Raw genomic sequence first — 20,190 nt, forward strand, 5'->3', positions numbered from 1 at the left:
TCCGTTATGTGTGACTTCTGTCTAACATTTTTGTTTATATACATCCGACATAACAGAGCTCATACTGCTAACAAAGGCAACACATTGTCATCAGATGTTACATTATTTCTATAGTGAAGTAAACATAATAAATCTCATTGTATACCTTTAGTTTTGCAGTTTTTTTTTTAGATGTTTGTTTGACCATGAGTGGAAACAGTGGGAGTTGTCATAGGAAAGTAAGTAGTGGGACGCACTGTGGGAGCAGCAAGTGGCTTCACTTGGGGAATGTAGTTGCGAGAACTATGGGAACATCACTGAGGCCATCTCCTGGAACTGTAAAATATGCAACAATAATAGTGTGATAGAGGAGCAGGAAAGTAAATTCTGTGCTCTTCAGCCACATTTGGATCAAGATCAGACTTAGTGAGGACGAAAGAAATAAGTGGTGGGGAGGGCCAGGGGGGGGGGGGGGGGGGAGATTGGGAACTGGCAGTTGGTAGGTAGGCTAGCAGGAGGATGTGATCAGGTTCCAGCAGCCAGAGATGAGGGGGGCAAAAGTCTAAGATGGTGTAGATGTAGGGAATGTGCAGCAGACACTATGCGTATATAGGAAGGCTAGGAAGAGCACAAATGTTAGGAAGAGTGAGTACTGCTGCTGGCAGCAGTCCTGGATGAGATGTAGGCCTACAGTTACAGGAGAAGTTAGGGGAAGGGTATCAGGTAACCAGCATTTTCAAGCCATGTGCTGGGCTAGTTGGTTCTAGGTTCAGGTTTAGGGCCTTTGTGTATGGATTTTACAGAGGAGGATCAGGTAGTGATAATGGATGGGGCAGGGAACAGCTCTGGGTAGGGACAGGGCATACAACATAGGTGGTGACCTGAGTAAGATAATTTCCCTAACTGGTGGCATCAATGGGGGCATGGCTGGTCTGTTCCAGTGGTACAATCAGCCTTGTCTTGGCACTGGTGTTTGGCAAGTCACTACAGATGAGGAGGTGGCGTTGACAATTGTTGATCGGGTGCACACTAAACTGGTATCACTGGGGACTATTGGGAGGTGGGGCTACACAAAATATGGTCTGTACCTCAACAGGACAGGGAAAGGATGGAGTTAATTAGTGAGAGTATTGCAGGTGGGTGTGAGACCACACACGGTCAAACACCTATTGTAACAGGTAGAATGGCTGGGCCTCTTTTAGGATAAACCACAACAACAGGTTCCACTCTTCTATAACTATCTCTACCACTTTAGGGATTTTTTTCATGGTGTGTCCGGAAGATAGATTGTTCCACATCAGAGTGCACAAACACCACAGAAATTTGTTTGGAAGTATCTATTATTCACCAAAATATGTAGTTCATTACAAATAACATACACCAGCTTGGAGCTGAATTACGATGTTTGACCAGTGTGGTGGAATACATTACAGAGCACTGGGGTAGTAATAGTGAATTTCAGCATATAGTGTTGTCATCACGTGAACATGCTAGTTGCTGCTGTAGAACTGTATTTATACCAGAGTTGGCACATATTTTAAAGCTAGAGATGATCTGATTGCAATTGGTATGGATAAACATTTTGATTGGCAGCTGTTGAACTAACAAAGCTAGACACCTATAAGCAGTAAATTATTCTGTGTGTGTGTTCCACTCACCTAGTGGTGATGTGGGCATTTTCTTTAACAAATTAACCTACATTCTGGAAAGAGTCTCACGCCCAAAATAAATGTAATAATATGTGGAGAATAGTATATTAACACAGGTACTGAGGATGAAACCAGTAATGAAAAAATGCGTTCATTAATGTTAACACCAATCAAGTATATATACACCATGTAAACCGACTCATTTCACATCATTTCAATAAGAGAATCGTTCAAATGATCTATGAAACATGTAACTGCATTTCCCACAACACAGCTAGACATCGGGAAAACAGTAAAGAAATTAAAAAACAAGAAGTTAGCTGGTTTAGATGAGAGTAATGTTTCTGTTCTGAAGAGGTGTATGATCGCATACAAATCTGATTAACAAAGATAATAAATGAATCCTTCAATTCAGGTATTTTTCCAGAGTTCCTAAAGCATGCACAAGTTATCCTTTAGTAAAAAGAAAGATAATGCAGAAAGTACTGAAAACTACTGGCCAGTTTCACTACTGTCTTGTTTTCCAAAAATCATTTACTCTATTCTGAAGGATCGACTAATGAGTTACCTGATATTTAACAAAGCACAGTTTGGTTTCTGAAGTGGAAAAAGTAGAAGATCGGCTGTTACCGAGTTCACAAAATTGATACTTGAAGCTTTTGACAAGGATGACTGTTTCAGGCATGTTCTTAGACTTGTCCAACTCTTTTCATATGTTTGACCATTTAATATTGCTAAACAAGCTAGAAGCACTGGCTATGAGGAATACAGCGAACAAGTGGTTCCTGTCTTAACTGATACAAAGGATGCAAAAGGTAGAGATAGTCCGCCCATCTGCTGATAATTTTTTTGCAAAACAACTGTCAAACAAGAAATACATACACACGTATTGTACTTCTGTCTGCATGACATATTTATGCAGTTCTGTATATACACACTGTAATTCATTTTTGTATTTTTTTAGCTTTTGCAGGACCACATGGAAATGGCTTAAACTCCGAAATTGCAATTGGAAAATGAATAATATCTACAGTCAATGGTGAATATGATGGCCTTTAAAAAATAAACACAGGCGTTCCTCTGGGTAGCGTATTGGCTCCAGTTCTGTTTTTAATCTATATCAATGTTTACCAGATAGTATCAGACACGGAGAAAATGTTCTCTTTCCTGATGACAACAACATCATGGTCACTGATAAAATGCCAGAGCTCCTAGTATAGAAAGCAAAACAGATGTTTATGGTTTGGCAGCACATAATAAATTGGCACTGAACACAAAGGAGATGTACAGAGACCATATCAGTAGAAAGACAGAAAACAACTCGTCACATTAACCATAGATGATGAATCTACAGATTGTGTAACAAGCACAAAAGTTTTAGGGATGAATATTGAGTATCAATTAATGTGGAATGAGGACACAAAGACACTGACAAAAAGAATGTCATCGGTATTTTACATGTTCTTAGGGTATTATCATCAATTTGTAGCAGCCAACTGTCTTGTCGTGATATACTACTCCTATGTACAATCAGTTCTTAGCTATGAGAGTCTTTTCTGGTGATCAAAGGCATGAAACATTGTCACTGTTTTTAAACTGCAGGAAAGGACCATAAGAATAATAATTATAAGCAGTAGACGGGCTCTTTGTAAAGAGCTATTTAGAAAACCGGGCATCCTCACTGCACCACATGAGTACATATAACAATCTGTGGTGCCTATCAGAGCAGTGTTCCAATTTTAGTTCTACTCATAATTATGGAACAAGAGTCAGTATGAACTTACAATTACCACAGACTAAGAAAAAAGAAACAAAGCACAAAACAGTATTATACATCAGGGAATGAATCTGTATAATAAATTGCCCAAAAAATGAAACACAAAAACATTACTTAAGTACATTTGTTCCAAAAGGTAGCTAAAGCCTTCTTCATAACTAATGCAGAGTACACAAGTAAAGATTACTTGGAGGACTCAGAGCAGTGGGTAATAACAGAAGGGGTTAACTAAAACAACCTGTCACATTTTTATCATGATCATGGTTTACTGCTTTTGCAAAGAAGTCATATTTCAGGATCTAGTAAAGTGCATGGTAGTAATATCTTTGACAAAGGGAATGACAGGAAGGAGACATGGAGTATACTTTAATGTCAGTGGCCCAGAAATAGATTGTCCGAAGAGGCTAGTGTTATGCAAAGGGCATAGCACTACCTTCATGGCCCAGAAGTCATCAGTGGTTATCCTTAGTGTGTGCAGCAATGAAGAGCAAAACTCTGTATTTTTTATTATTAATGTTGTAGGTAAGATCTTGTAAATGGTGACGCTTTAGGGTTAAAGCAGAAGTGCTGAGTTGTTGATATGCACCAACAAAGGAAAGAAAACTTGCAAGATTTCGGAGTTATCCTTTGATGAGCTAAAGTAACACACACACTCTCTCTCTCTCTCTCTCTCTCTCTCTCTCTCACTCACTCACTCACCTATGCCCTGACATGGTGTTGTTTAGAGTAGCAGTCTAAACAACTCCTGGGTGAATGGTGTGGAAACAATGGGTTACCTGAGATTGAGTACAAGGCGATCACGGAAGTAGAGGATGTGATGTGAGGATAACTCCCATTTGCGTAGTTCAGAGAAGCTGTTGGTGGAGGGAAGGATCCAGATGGCTCAGATTGTGAAGCAGAAATTGAAATGGAGCTGGTGGTGCTTAGTGCTCAGTAGCATGTTGTGCCACCTGGTGGTCAACTTTGTTCTTGACAACAGTTTGGTGGTGACCATTTATCCTACAGGATAGCGAGCTGGTGGTCATACCAACATAAAAGGCTGTTCACTGTTTGCAGCAGAGTTGTTATTGACAGGCCTGCTTTACCCGGTGGCCTGGCTTCTGATGGGGTAGGATAAGCTTGTGATCATTAGATAGCAAGAACATTCTCAGACTGAGGAACAACAAGGAAAGAAACTGACCACACCCTAAAAAGGGAACCTTTCTGACTTCCAGCTTTTGTGATTTAGGAAACATAAATCTGGATAGCTGGACAGGTATTTGAGCCTTAGTCTTCCAGAAGGTGAGTCCATTGTCTTAATCACTACACCATTCCAATGTAAAATCAGCTGGGTGTTACAGATGTGTGTTGAGATTCTCTCTCTTCATGTTATATATTAGTGATCTAGCAAGTAATATTGATAGCATCCTTATACTTTTTGCATATCATGCAGTTACCTACAATGAATTACGACATGAAAAAAACTGCACGCAAATAGTCAGTCAGATCTTGGTACGATACAAAGTGATGCAAATATTATCTACTTGTTTTAAAATGCTCAGAAATATGCAACTGCGAACTGCAAAAGCTGCAGAAATGTAACAGCAAATGATTAAAATAGCAGTTTCGAGCAGACAGTGGTAAGTAGTGGACATGCTGTCGCAGTGTGTCAATCTCGTCGTGTCACAAATGGCACAGAGCAACAGCTCTGAATCAAGTGTTTAAGACATTCTGTAGAATATTTTGAAGAAAAAAAAAGTATTTTTCCAAGGACAATGACATCATGAGAAATAGCAAAACTTAAAACTTCTTGCAATGTAAGAGTTGGAGTGTGAAATGTTGGATCTGGAAATCCGGAGACAACAGTAACAATGTGTGTGTGTGTGTGTGTGTGTGTGTGTGTGTGTGTGTGTGAGAGAGAGAGAGAGAGAGAGAGAGAGAGGGGGGGGGGGGATGATTCTGTCTGATAGCTTAATCTGCATTTAAATGTCATTTGATGCCTCGCATATTTGGTGCGTAGTGATCTATCCTTATCCACCGTTGTTATTCCATCCTGGATTTTCCACTGTTTGACTATGACAATCCTTTCACTAAGCTGTTCATAGTAGTTCACCCAAATTCTTATTTTCTAGTTCATTATTACACCAATGACTACCTTACCTCAACCAAATTTTGTGTCAAACAGAACACAATAGAATAGAATAGGCATTTATTATCTCATAACATACAACTGCAAGTCGTTGACTTTATTTATTTGCTTACACATCATGTTCCATAGGACCAAATTGAGGAGCAAATCTCCAAGGTCATGGAACATGACAGTACATGCAATTACAACATAAAAGTAATATGAGAGGAGTGACCCATGAGGAAACTCTTGAGTTTCAATTTGAAAGTGCGTGGATTACTGCTAAGATTTTTGAATTCTTGTGGTAGCTTATTGAAAATGGATGCAGCAGTATACTGCACACCTTTCTGCACAAGAGTTAAGGCAGTGTGATCCAAATGTACGTTGGATTTCTGCTGAGTATTAACAGAGTTAAAGCTGCTTATTCTTTGGAATTAGTTGATATGTTAACAAGAAATGACACTAAAAAAATATATATGTTGAGAGGCCAATTTCAAAAGACCCACACTAGTGAACAGGGGTCAACAAAAGGTTCGCGAACTTGCACCACTTATTGCCTGAACCACCCACTTCTGAGCCGAAAATGTCCTTTTAGAATGGGAAGAGTTGCCCCAAAATATAATATCATAAAACCTAAGTGAATGAAAATAAGCTGAGTAGACTAATTTTTGTGTCAAATGATCATTTACATCAGATACCATTCGAATAGTAAAAATGGTAGCATTAAGTCTTTGAAAAACATCCTGGACATGGGCTTTTCACAAGAATTTACTATCTATCTGAACACCAAGAAATCTGAACTGTTCAGTTTCACTAATTATATGCCCATTCTGTGAAATTAAAACTTTGGGCTTTGTTGAACTGTGTGTTAGAAACTGTAAAAACTGAGTCTTAGTGTGATTCAGCATTAGTTTATTTTATACAAACCATAAACTTATGTCATGAACTGCACTACTTGAATCCGAGCCAATGTCACACACAACATCCTTTACTACCAAGCTAATGTCATCAGCAAACAAAAATATTTTAGAGTTATCCTTAATACTAGAGGGCAGATCATTTATATAAATGAGGAACAGGTGTGGCCCCAATACTGATCCCTAGGGTACCCCCCATTTGACCATACCCACTCAGACCCCATATCACAGCCATTCTCAACACTGTGAATAATGACCTTTTGCTGTCTGTTGTTAAAGTAAGAGGTGAACTCCACTTATTCTGTAATGGTCCAACTTCTGGAGCAATATTTTGCATTCAACACAATCAAACACCTTAGTTAAATCAAAAAACATGTCTAGCATTCGAAACATTTTATTTAACCTATCCAGTACCTCACAGAGAAAAGAGAATATAGCAGTTGTTAAGTGACTTCTAAAGACAAACTGCACATATGATAGCAGATCGTGTGATATGAAATGATCAATTATTCTTACAAACACAGCCTTTTCAATAACTTTAGCAAACACTGATGGCATAGAAACACGTCTAAAATTGTCTTGATTATCCCTTTCTCCCTTTTTATAAAGCGACTTTACTACTGAGTACTTTAATCTTTCAGGAAAATGATCATTCCTAAAGGAAAAATTACAAATGTAGCTAAATACAGAGCTAACACGTGCAGCACAGTACTTTAATATTCAGCTAGGCACTCCATCATATCCATGAGAGTCCTTAGTCTTCATTGATTTAATTATTGACTCAATCTCCCCCTTGTCTGTATCACAGAGGAGTATTTCAGATATCAATCTTGGAAAGGCATTTCCCAAAAGTAATACGATTTCCTGTAGAAACTAAATTTTTATTTAATTCACCAGAATTGCTCAGAAAATGATTGTTAAATATTGTACATATATCAGATTTATCAGCAACAGAAATATTTCTAGTACGAACTGGCTTTATATCACTGACCTTGTGCTGCTGAACAGACACTTCCTTCACAACAGACCATATGGTTTTAATTGTATCCTATAAATCAGCTATTCTATTTGTGTAGCACATACTCTTTGCTTCCTAATAACATTTTTAAGCACCTTACAATTCTGTTTGTAATGGGAACACGTTTTGGAAAGATCTTTGAAGCGCAGCAACATGTACGCTGCATACTTTTGTGTTACGAAGATATAAATTTGAATTCCACCAAACACTGCATGTTACTTTCCGAAGCATTGAAATTGAGATTGTGACACAATTTTGTAAGCCAGTCATAGCTCGTGTTACATGATCTCGCCAGATGATGACAGCACAGGACACGTGATGCAGTCAGCCAATAGCAAGATCACTTTTAAGTAGTGCAAATACACAAATATGAAAAGTTAATAGTTTAAATTAATATACATAGTGTTGCTATAAGAAAAGCAAAGCTTTTACATATAATATTGGTCTCTAAGATTAATACTGCAAGAGAAGCTAAGCTTCCACATATAATGCTGATCTTTTTTGTGCATGTTACACTTTAAGATACATCACACAAATGTGCCAGTGTACCAGTAAAATTTTTAGTAACGGCGTAAATGTCTGATCTTCTGAGTTCAAAATTCTTCTAGGTGGTCATCATCAGAAAGTTGATTTTTCAATGAGAGTCAAACGCTCTGTGATTTAAGAAATTAATCATACGTTCTTGCAAGTAGTTCATCTTACGTAAAAGGACATTTACTTTGAAAGTAACTCTTGTTTTCAAACCACCATTTGCAATATTTTCCTGAGACCTGTTAGAAATTGGTTCGTTTCAGCAGTTGCCAGAGAGCGCCAGATAACAGGAGTCACTATGCTTGTGCAGCTACGATGACGTAGGAAGCCCGTATGTTCATACGTGTAAAATATTAAAATATCTTGCATTATGTCATAAAAGAAACAAGACATGAGAGGATACTTCAAGAGCATCGGAATTTCGTGAACCATACTAAAATGCGTAATTCAGCTTAAAGTGCACATTCATATGTCCAGATTGAGATGTAAATTTTCTTGGAGTACCAGTACTGTATTATCTCATGTTTGGCTCTTTATAACAGCATAATGCCACACGAGCTACTAGATGAAAAACGTGCACTTAAAATGCAGCGAACAGTTGAAACTAGCCAACAGTGTGAAATTAAACACTTTATTTCAAATAAATTGACTGCCTCAGTGGAAAAGATTAATAAAAGCCAAATCTCTTTAGGAAACCGACAAAAATAGCTCCATTGTTCTGCAAGGCAATTAATACTTGACTGTAAGAAAGGTGCAAATAAAATCTGAAACTATTATCATATTTTAGCCTTCCGTAATTATGTGAACATATTTTAATTCATTTGGTAGCTCCTGGCCACATAAATCTGTTTTGTTTTCATTTGATGCGAGAGAAATAAGTGAAGAGGACACAGCGAAATCACTAAACGTAAACACAGGTCACGTGGAGACTACCCACCTCCCCACTACAACTCAGACTGCTCTGTGCATCAGCCCCGGATCTATGATATTTCTGAACCGGGACAATACTAGGTAGTGGCGCCCAATCACACATCTGTAGTCAGAAGTGGGAGACGGTACTACTCATATGTGACTCCACTGTGGATGCGCAAGAGCCTGCCCACAACTGCTCACACGAATCTAATGTAAACAGTTGTCACGTCACGCTCATCGGAGGCAATTTATTGATAGGAAGATTGCATAGTCTTCCTAAAGCCTTCGACACACATTGCTGCTGGCAGACACTTGTCAGAGCGGCGTTTTTTGTTGTTGTATATGGCACAGTTCCTTTGCAACTTAAGTTCTATTTTCATTTTCTTCCCCTCTCGTTCATGTTTTGTTGCTGCAGTATTATTCTGCAGAAGCGGGATACAGTAATATCCTTTGTTAAAGTATTGGTTATTACCAGTCAAAATCACAAAAATTTAACTGAAATCTAAAACAATGAAAAATGCCTGGAATTCTAAAAAATTTCCGGGTTGTTCCTGGTTCTCTCCCGGATGCAAAAATTCCCGGGTTTTTCCCCGGATCTCCCAGGTCGTATACACTCCGCATGCCCTCTGCCATCAGTGCCTTCTCCAGCCCCATGTTAAAATGCCAACAGCTGCATTAAGATAAGGCTGATCATGACGCTGAAACAGTTGCACGAAATGCACATTAGTGCCACCAGTTTAAATAGCTACTATATTTACCAGGTCACCACCTACATCACATTCCCCGTCCCTATCAAGACTATTCTCTGCTCCATCCCCTATCTCTACCTGATCCTCCTCCGTAAAATTCCTACATAACTCCCCTATGCTGTCAGTCACCTGAGCTAACCCTGCACTAAGCTTCACAATGCTGGTGACCTGGTACTCACTCCCCAACACATCCTGCAACTGCTGGCCCACATCTCTACCATGTGAACTACCTAGCAGCAGAACCACCTCCGTTCTGTTAGACTTTGCAACTGATTTAGGCCTCCTAACTGCTGAGGACTGCTGCATGTTTCCTACACCTATATCTACAAGAAGCTCCTCTCCACTCGACTCTGACAGTTGGACAAATCTATTGCATATATGCAAAGTACAACTGTCTGAACACCTCCTTCTCTTAGCTGCCTTCATGCCAACTGCCAGTTCCCATTCCCCAGCATCCTTCACCCTCCTCAACCTATCTAGTTCCTCCTTCGCATATTGTAACTGCACCCGAAGGGCACAGATCTTATGCTCCTGCTTCTATATCAACTTATTTCTTCTACAGATTCTGCATTACCAGGAGAAGATCTTGCTAGATTGCTAGCCCACTGGCTTCCCCAGTGCATCTCCCCCCCCCCCCTCCCCCCACACACACAATGAAAATATTTTGAATAAATCCCACACCTATGTTAGAGCCCACACTTCTCACTCATGGCAAAATTTTGCAGTTACTGGGGGGGAGGGGGGGGGGGGGGGGGGGGGGGGGGGAATTCTATGTTGCTTAAGTTCTGTTACACCAGTAGAACCATTTACAGAACTAACAATAGTGCTCTCACAATTCTCTCTCTACTAAGAAAGCAACTACTTTTATTAATACTACTAAACCACAACTAATACCAATACCAACTTCACAAAATTTATTAGCTGAAACCAAAAATGCAAGTGGAAACTGGAACACTCAACGAACTTAAAAGAGCGAATGAAAATTTTACTGAAATATTTCACTAGAAACAATAAGAAACATCAGCTGAAAATTAAAGCACAAAATTTACCAAATGACTTCAAGGCACAGAAAACTCTAAAAAACAAAGCGAGCAAACATTTATTAAATCGTAATTTCACCACAAACAGCACAAAACACCATTGAAAACTATTAAAGTTAATAAATATATAACAGTGCACAAACAACTTTGTCAGTACTTATATTTGAAACCGCTACAACTGCAACCACACGCCACAAAATGTAAACATACTACTGACCAGGAGACTCGACAAAACACAAAAATTGGTTTTCAACTTTCCTTACAATATCAGAAATATAATTTACTGTACTGGATAATTAATTAAGCAATTAATATTTTTCTTCAAAAGTAACAAACTTTTAAAAATTAACAGTCCTAAGTACTTATGCTCTCCTGCTCAAATTTACAGGTCGTCATTCGTGATTTATTCTAATAAATAGAAACATTTCTGCATTAGTTTTTCACATAGGATTTTTTTAGTGTTTCTAAATTTATTCTGAGCAATTATAATTAGATATAATTAGATATTATAAGATAATTATCTTCCTTCCCCTCTGTTATAAATTTTCATGCCCATATAATGCGAAGTTTGAGCATAAAGTTTTAAACAGTGGGCGGGCAGCATAAAATTATTTTGATTTCTTGTGTTGTAATCATGTTGGAAATAATTTGCTACAAATAAATCAAGGTTGCTGTACGCACAGGTAATCAGCTCACAGATGTATAGTGAGGGAACACTTGACATACTTTAGATTTTTTAAGAGTGGGCGATATGATTTTCATCACCCTACATTGTGTATGTTTATAATAATGGTTTTCTGAAGTTTTAATATTCGGCACTTATGGTTTGATTACCCCAGATTACAATTCCACACCTTTTTACTGACTCAAAGCAACTGTGATATACCACCTTACGTATGCCCATACTGGCAGCATTGTACAATACCCTCACTGCAAATGCTACGCTATGTATTTGCAGGGTACTGTATATGTGAGCCACATGATACATTTTTATCCAGTTGCTTTCCTAGGAATTTCACACAGCTAGCTTTCTGCAAATCCTGGTTTCTGTGACTGGCCTGGATATCATTTAATTTTGCTTGTATTGTTTCAAACTACGTTAACGGAGTCTTTTCTATGTTTAATATTAACCCGTTTAAATTGAACCAGGTATCCAATTTTTCTAAAGTATTTAATACAGTTTGGAGAATTTGGTCAGTACTGTTACTTTCAATGATTACAGATGTATAATCTGCAAACATTAAATGGTAGATCATTTATGAAAACAGAAACAGGCTGAAACCTAAAACAGAACCTTGGGGTACTCCATGTGAAATGGTTTCCACTTTGAAGTATTAAGTTCCTCTCTCTGATGATATAACCACTCTTTGTCTTCCGTTTGTTAGACAGGACTTAAACCATTCTAGCACCGTGTCCCAAATTCCATACTTTTCCAGTTTACAGAGTAGGAAGTAGTGGTTCACACTATCAAAGGCCTTTGATAGGTCACAAAAAATTCCTGTGGTGTGCAGTGAATGGTCTAGAGAGAAGCTAATTTTATCTAGAAAATCGTTTACAGCAGATACTGTGGTTTTGCCTTTTTGAAATCCATACTGATTTTTTGAGACTATTTTAAATTTCTCTATGAAATTTTGAATTTGTATGGTGATTACCTTTTCAAATATTTTTGATAATGATGGGAGAAGTGAGATTGGGCGATAGTTTCCCATACGTTCTTTTGTGCCTTCTTTGAATAGTGGCTTAACTACTGTACACTTCAGTGAGTCTGGAAAATAACCTCCTTGAAGGAACTGGTTAACTATTGTAGATAGTGGTTGTGCAGTTATTTTAGACACTGTTTTTAACACCTTTGTTGGTATTAATTTTCTATATCTTTTACAGTAGTTTTGGTAAATGTACTGAAAGGTTCACCCTCAAACTGTTCACTGTTGAAGAAATTTACCTTATCTGAATAATCTTCTTCACTGATGTTTGCTTTGTTTACATTCATAAATAATTCAGAAATTTGAGCAGGTTTTACAATAGTTTTATCCTCTATCTTGATTTCGGAAATATCATGGCCTCTGGCTGTGGAACCTGCTTCAACTTTGATCACTGACCATAATGCCTTTGATTTGTTGTCACAATCCAAAATAAATCTATTATTTGCGAGTTCTTTTGCTGCATTCACAATTTTTTTTTAAATATTTTTGTAATTTTTTACATGGGTAACAAACTCTGGACTTGTTATGTTTTAGTTCCCTACGTAACTCCAAACAGAGCACAATGATCAGTAAGTCCTATCTGAACAAAACTTATTTGCCTCATTATAAATACAACTGGTTAAAATATTATCTATACATGTTGTAGACATTTTGTTTACTCAAGTAAGATCAGTGAAATTAGCATTGAAACCAGATATCTGATCACATTAATGGATTTTGTTGAGTTTTTAGCTTCACTGGCTAGACAACTCATTATTAAGCTGATCAGAGATCAACACTGTATTGAGGTTTACGTTTTTGTCTACAGACATATAAGATTTCTAAATGATTTTGGCAGTAGTCCACTATTTCCCAGCAATGACCAAATGAGCCAACAGTCTCCTGGGATAAGGCAAACTGCTAGGGAGCTTTCAGCCAAACTATGTTAAAACTGCTAGGCCCATTACACATTTCCTAAGGGACAGATTAGGATGATTATAAATGATCAAATGTTTTAAGCCTTCAGATCTAGTCTAAGATTTGGAAAATTCCAAAAATTATTTACAACGGCTCGTGATGCCGACAACAGACAAGTACTAAATTCAGTGTAACAACAAATAGTACCTTCACAGCATATGCATCTTGGAAATAAAACAGTCATCACGATGCACAATCATCATAAACAGGTATCACAAGTTCTACTCTTGCATTTATCACTATGAATGCCGTTTGTACAACTGGTGATTTGAAGTTGGCATTACACTAATGTGTCTTTTTGATCTAGAAGACTCCACCAACTAAATGTTGTAGAGGGCATTATGAATCTGCAGATGCTTTTATGAAGTGAAGCACCAACCTAGGAAAACTGTCTATCATTCACTGACAGGGTAACTATGTGGAAGTACAGTGGAGTGACTTTGGGAAAAGTAAGAAAGGATGGGTGGGATAAAGAAGGATCCATTATCTCTTTTATTTTATTTATTGTTCCACACTTTTCTACTTCCATTTCATTTTTTTCCATCAAGTTCTTGTTACTCTTCAATGCATATTATTTATTTTGAACTTAGCTCTCGTCATTGACCTACCTTTTCAGTAAAGTTACGGAGTTTGAATTTCTACCAATCATTTATTAATATCTCTACATTTCAGGATATACTACCAAAGACACAGCGCCCTAAATAACTGGGTTCCGCCTTTAGATGTTCATACTATTTCTGTCTTTAGACTGTCAGTGTGAATTTTTCGCTAATCACTCAGAAAATACATATTACAGTGCAATAACCTTTGGCGCTGAGTGTATTAAACCAAGCACTTCACTAGATCTTACAGTAATCAATTCTGTGTGTATTTAACAAGCAGCATATCACAAAAACAGAGGAAAACAATAGAATAGTAGCTGAATTGAGCAATCCAAATCTGGCAACAGTAAGTGGTACACTAATGTGCTGAAGTAATGTATAAGGGCAATATTATGAATAGTAGGTAATAAAAAAAATGAGGTGGGAGTGGGGGTGGGGGTGGGAGTGGGGGTGGGGGTGGGAGAGGGGAAGGTTAGTATACAGGGGTTACTGAAAATGGTAAATGAATATATGATCTAAAGATACAGTGTGGAGCGATACAGTTTCAGTAAACTTGTGTTCATAAAAGTAAGATGCATAATCTGTAGAACATCGAACTCAAGAGTGTAGACATGAATACTATTGTATCCCATTTGTTTTATAATACAAGCATTCACTAAAATGACCAGCAAGCAAAAGAAATATTAGTTTTTTTGTCATTTCAAAGTGAGTCATGCATTCAACAGTTGTTGGCTGTTTTTCCTGTTAGCACACTTTGAAGTATTCACCATGAAAGAAAAAAGTGACAATTATACGTAAAATTACACACATAATACCTTGTAGTCCTCCAGTTGCATATGCTGATTTCGCATCAAGAGGATTTTCTATTCCACCATAATGAGCTCCATTTCCACTTTCTGTTCTGCTTTCTCCATCACTGCTATAGTCAGGGACTTCCAGTTTTGGCTACAACAACATTAGTTTACAGATAATTATTTTATAACTTTTTATGGCTTTATTCCAAAAATGCTATGAGAAGCATGCAGAAATATTTAACTTTCAGAAAATATTAGATCATTATGCAGCTTTATGTAAAGTGGAAACATTGTTTTGCACACTAATAAATTCAGATACGATACTAAATAAATGAAAAACTATTCTCTCTCTCTCTCTCTCTCTCTCTCTCTCTCTCTGTCTCACACTCACACACACACACACACACACACACACACACACACACACACACACACTTTTCACAGTGACTACTTGGCAGTTGGATAGATTTGAATAAAACTGTCAACTGCTCAATTTAATGCAGTAGTAGTAGTGGTGGTGGTGGTGGTAATAATAGTATGTTTGGGCCCTACTGGACCACAAGATGTACAACAAAAGGCTTTTTCAGAGTTAAAACACCGCTTCTTTGTGCCCATATTCCTTTCAGTCTCTAAGAATGGGCTCTTTTCCACTCATCAGACCAAGTTGTTTGGATTTTCTTGAGTTTTTCTAACAGGGCAAATGTCCAACTGTGAATTTTCTAGGCAATATATTTCCTGCTTGTTACATCAAGTTGTGTTATTCCTGCTTTCTTCAGCTGTTCTTCTACTGCAGAAATCTATTTTATTTTTTTCAGTTTTAGCTTTACATTTTCCTGAAACAATATCAATTTTATTTGTCCATTCTTCTGCCTTTCTTCAAAGAAGTCAACAGCCTTGTCACTGAAATGAGACAGGCTTTGAATTATGTTCTTTCCTCCAGTGTGCACTATTAATACGCTCAACCTAGTCTCAATCACTGTTGTTCTTTAAAATATCTTCAGAGTTAATAAGCACCTTTCAGCCTCAACAATAACCATTAGAAAAATTTCAAAAGTTTGCATGTTTCCACAACATTTTTGTTTATGAATTGAAAAATGTTAGTAGTGGCACTCATGACAGAAGAAGTCTTGCCACCTGTAGATAGTTTAGTTTTTAGACATTGCCTCCCTACAAATGGATATGCTTATATTGGGGAATTATTCACATATACCACAAAGTACTACAACAAAAAGGGTAATATAGAATTGAAATTTACTAATGAAAAGCTTTACTTGGTATGATATTGCATCACAAAGCTCTTTTGCTATGACAAATAAGCTTGAGACTCTTCTTTCATTTCTGATACTTTTGACACACCTACAGACTCCATAAACACTGATTTTTAAATATTTCAACCAATGAAATACATGTTGTTATCTGACATTGTCAAATGGAGACATAGGCATTCTATTATGTTAAGATATGTATGTAAATAAAAATCCTAGGTCCAGATCACAAGAATTCCTTTACTGATAACAATATAATGTAAATGGACAAATAAGAAATCTACTCACCATGCAACGACAAGAGAAAACACACACAAACAAAGATTTAACTTTTACAAGCTTTCAGAGCCAGTGGCTTGGCAGAAGAGTTGAAGGGGAAGGCAGATGGGTGACTGAAAAGGACTGGAATGGTTTAGGAAAAGGGGTACAGTTCACAAAAGTCACCCAAATCCCAGGTCAGGGAAGACTTACCAGATGGGATGAAACGGATAGTCTTTTAATTTTTTTTAAATTTTAGAAAGATACTTCAAGCATGCCTCTTGGATAATGGATACTAGAGAGTCAAAAATTATTTAGGTTACACTAAGCAGAAGCTAGTGAAAATCTAACATCAATTTACAATAAAATATCCCTGCTGTGCTAGGATAGGGCTATTCAATACAGCTGATCAGGAGTGCACAGCACACAAAGCAGCAGACTAGAACAGAAAGAGGAGCAATGGGACACCTCACCCAACAGCACCAGTTGTCAGTGAACTGTGAAATGGCAGGTGCAGGAGATCAGGTGCAGGAGATGCTCTAACAGCGGACCTTCAATGCCAACTGTATTTTAATCCTTCACTGCTGAATGGGCTACAACAGTACGCACATCCGTGTGTGTGATGGCTGCTCCATGCAGCATGCTTGCCATGTTAAACACGATATGACGCTGAATACTGCCACATCTGCTGCACTGAGTTATCATAGCCGGCTCTTCTGAATTTATTCTCACCAATAAGTTTTTAAAATAAAGTGTAGTTTTAATAATCTTTATTGATGGAGTTCCTAAAACCAGATAACATTACAAAGAAGCACATTTCAGACTTTTTTTGTGTGATATATTTCAAAACAAGCTACAACACACAGTTGCATATCACATTTCACATTGTTTATAGCAGTAACATGAATCCTTTAATTTTTTTTTGTTTTTGCTGCATATGATGCATCTGCTTACAGATCCATGTTGTTTTACTGATGATTCGATGGAGCTTGAAAAATGCCTTTCTCAAAGCCACAAAGGCTTTTCCTCATTTGACCAGCAACCTCCTGCTGATTTCCTTTCTTGGTACAAGTGAAGTACTCTTCTCAGTGCGAACCTTGTAAATAATGTGGGAATTTAATACATTTATAATTCAGTGTTTCGTAAACACATTCCACTGAACTAAGTAGCATGTTTATTTTGTCCACTGGACCCATAATCTCATTATATTTCATTACACATTTTTTATATCGGTGTGGCAGTCCATTTTCCCATATTGCCCTGATTTCATTCCTGCTGTACGACATGTTGTCAACAGACATAAGTCTTTCAGCATGTCTTCTGACCTAAATTCTGTCTCTCCTCTTCGCACTTTGGCCTCAAGTTTTAGTGCACCTTTCCTGTTCAAGGGAACTGTATCTACTGCATTTCTTCCTCTTTTGTGCAAGAAGGGGAACAGAGATGTACTTGTGTAACAATTATCCACACATATATCTGAAAACAAAGATGATGCGACTCACCAAACGAAAGCGCTGGCAGGTCGATAGACACACAAACACAAACATACACACAAAATTCAAGCTTTCGCAACCAACGGTTGCTTCGTCAGGAAAGAGGGAAGGAGAGGGAAAGACGAAAGGATGTGGGTTTTAAGGGAGAGGGTAAGGAGTCATTCCAATCCTGGGAGCGGAAAGACTTACCTTAGGGGGAAAAAAGGACAGGTATACACTCGCACACACACCCATATCCATCCGCACATACACAGATACACCTATCTGTGTATGTGCGGATGGATATGGGTGTGTGTGTGAGTGTATACCTGTCCTTTTTTCCCCCTAAGGTAAGTCTTTCCGCTCCCGGGATTGGAATGATTCCTTACCCTCTCCCTTAAAACCCACATCCTTTCAGGACCGATGACCATCGCAGTCTGGTCCCTTTAATCCCACAAACCAACCAACCAACCACATCCTTTCGTCTTTCCCTCTCCTTCCCTCTTTCCTGATGAAGCAACCATTGGTTGCGAAAGCTTGAATTTTGTGTGTATGTTTGTGTGTCTATCGACCTGCCAGTGCTTTTGTTTGGTAAGTCATATCATCTTTGTTTTTAGATATATTTTTCCCACGTGGAATGTTTCCCTCTATTGTATCTAAATTATCCGCATATGGTGCATGCCATCTTTCCAAATAAGGTTCGAAAAGTGTTGTCACAATATTATTGCCTGTAATTCCTAAGTAGTCTTCACTGACTACTATGTCACACTTTGTGCCAGTATAAACTAAAAAGTCAAGTAAAAAAACCTGTTTCACAACCACACAGAATAAACATTTTAATACCAGAACGACTTCTAGATGGAATGCACATTTGAAACCTAAGTGTCCCTTGAAAAATGGGGGACTTTGTAATGATGAAACATTTTTGGAATGGAGTGAGTGCTGTCCTAAACTTCCCCCCCCAGATATAAAACAGCTTGAGCAGGAATATTGTTATTGTGGGAATGCAACACTCAGAGTAACAATAAATATCTGTCATGAGACATTAACCCACTATTAGTGTTCTGAGAGACCAATATTCAGAATGTTTTAGGTTTATAAATCTTGTCATGAGAAGACATACTGTCAGGAAATACATTTCTGCTAGGCACATATCTTTCCAGGCCTTCAAACAGCTTTTATCACAAAGAGAGTACTCCAAACAGCGTAGTAACTGTTAGTCTCATCTACAGTAATCGAGACAAACTCCTCTGTGAATAACCTCTAAAAAACTTGAAGTGCACTAGTGTTTTTCTGGAAGTGTATAAGTCACACCTGAATGCATTGTATCAACATCGATAACACGGGGCTTTGGCTCCATCTTGTACCACAGAAATTTGTCCTCAAACTTGTCTTTCTTCCCTGGTGGCATGTCATCTTCACCTTCATTATCGCTGCAGTTGTACTTCTGGAAGGCAAAGGTATGCAATGACAAAACTGACTTTCCAACACTTGAGAAGTCAAAGAACAATAATCAAGAGGCACATTGTCCTCAGTTTCAGACGAAAAGGAGGAGGTTCACTCTCACTACCACTTTCCATGTGAATATGTTCTATTTTTTGTCAGACAGCATGTACTTACTTATTTCCAAACACAATGCAACAATAGAAAGCAAGGCAAAAGGCCCATTCACTACCATTTCTGCCATATGAATCACATCAAGGAAGCACTAGTAATCCTATCCACCGCATGTTGCCACATTGCTAGTATTTAGCACAAAAACTTCAAAATGTACAGATCTGACATTAATACTCCTAGTACGCTTAGCTCCTGTGGCATATATACACTGTTACCACTCGAGGCACAGCCATTATATAAGTCATCAGCAGTTAAAGGGTTAATGTTACAAGGAAGTGCCTACATGGTGTGCCAAAGGGTACTTTACAACTTCAACGCCCTATAACTTGACTTGTAATTGACTTGAAGAAAAAAATAGTCAGTCTGATGCACCAACTAAAAAAGTTTTATATGTAAGGTAATCAATAAATGTTTTGCCTTTCCAGGTGACAAGAGCAACATATATTAAAAGAAATCTATGTTATTGCAGCGTGGCAGGAGCACCATAAATGAAGTGAAGACTGGAGTCCGTACTGGACAAGACGCAGGGTGCGGCTTGGTTTATTGAAACGAAGTCAGACACACAAGTTCAGAGAAAGTTCAGGATGCAATACAGGAAACCACCACCCTCTCAGTCATCCATAAGAGAACGGCACAGGAACTTCATGCAAACAGGGAGCGTGGATTTGAAGCACTATGTAATTGTGACAAAGATACGAAGAGAATTCAACATGTTTTCCAATATTCACCACATAAGCCTGTTCATAAGACATCAAAAGAACTGTGAATCCTTTGTACGACAGAGCAACAGATACTCAAAAAGTGTACAAACTGCAGTAGTTACAAGAAATCAAACCAGATGAATAC

At 37.9% G+C, this 20,190-nt stretch overlaps 1 protein-coding gene across 8 annotated transcripts in view; it reads right to left on the minus strand.

Moving 5' to 3' along the window:
• LOC124606181 (protein abrupt-like) overlaps positions 1-20,190 on the minus strand; it is a 260,199-nt gene that overhangs the window by 176,065 nt on the left and 63,944 nt on the right. For all 8 annotated transcript variants that reach the window (XR_006978697.1, XM_047138198.1, XM_047138173.1 and 5 more), the window contains exon 5: positions 14,757-14,886. Coding sequence is in view for 7 of the 8 variants with exons in the window: in XM_047138198.1 (XP_046994154.1) it covers positions 14,757-14,886 (130 nt within the window). In the remaining variant the exon portion in view is untranslated. The remainder of the gene's footprint in view (positions 1-14,756; positions 14,887-20,190) is intronic.

This window comes from Schistocerca americana, chromosome 1, assembly GCF_021461395.2.
Source record: "Schistocerca americana isolate TAMUIC-IGC-003095 chromosome 1, iqSchAmer2.1, whole genome shotgun sequence".
In the NCBI taxonomy this organism is placed as follows: domain Eukaryota; kingdom Metazoa; phylum Arthropoda; class Insecta; order Orthoptera; family Acrididae; genus Schistocerca; species Schistocerca americana.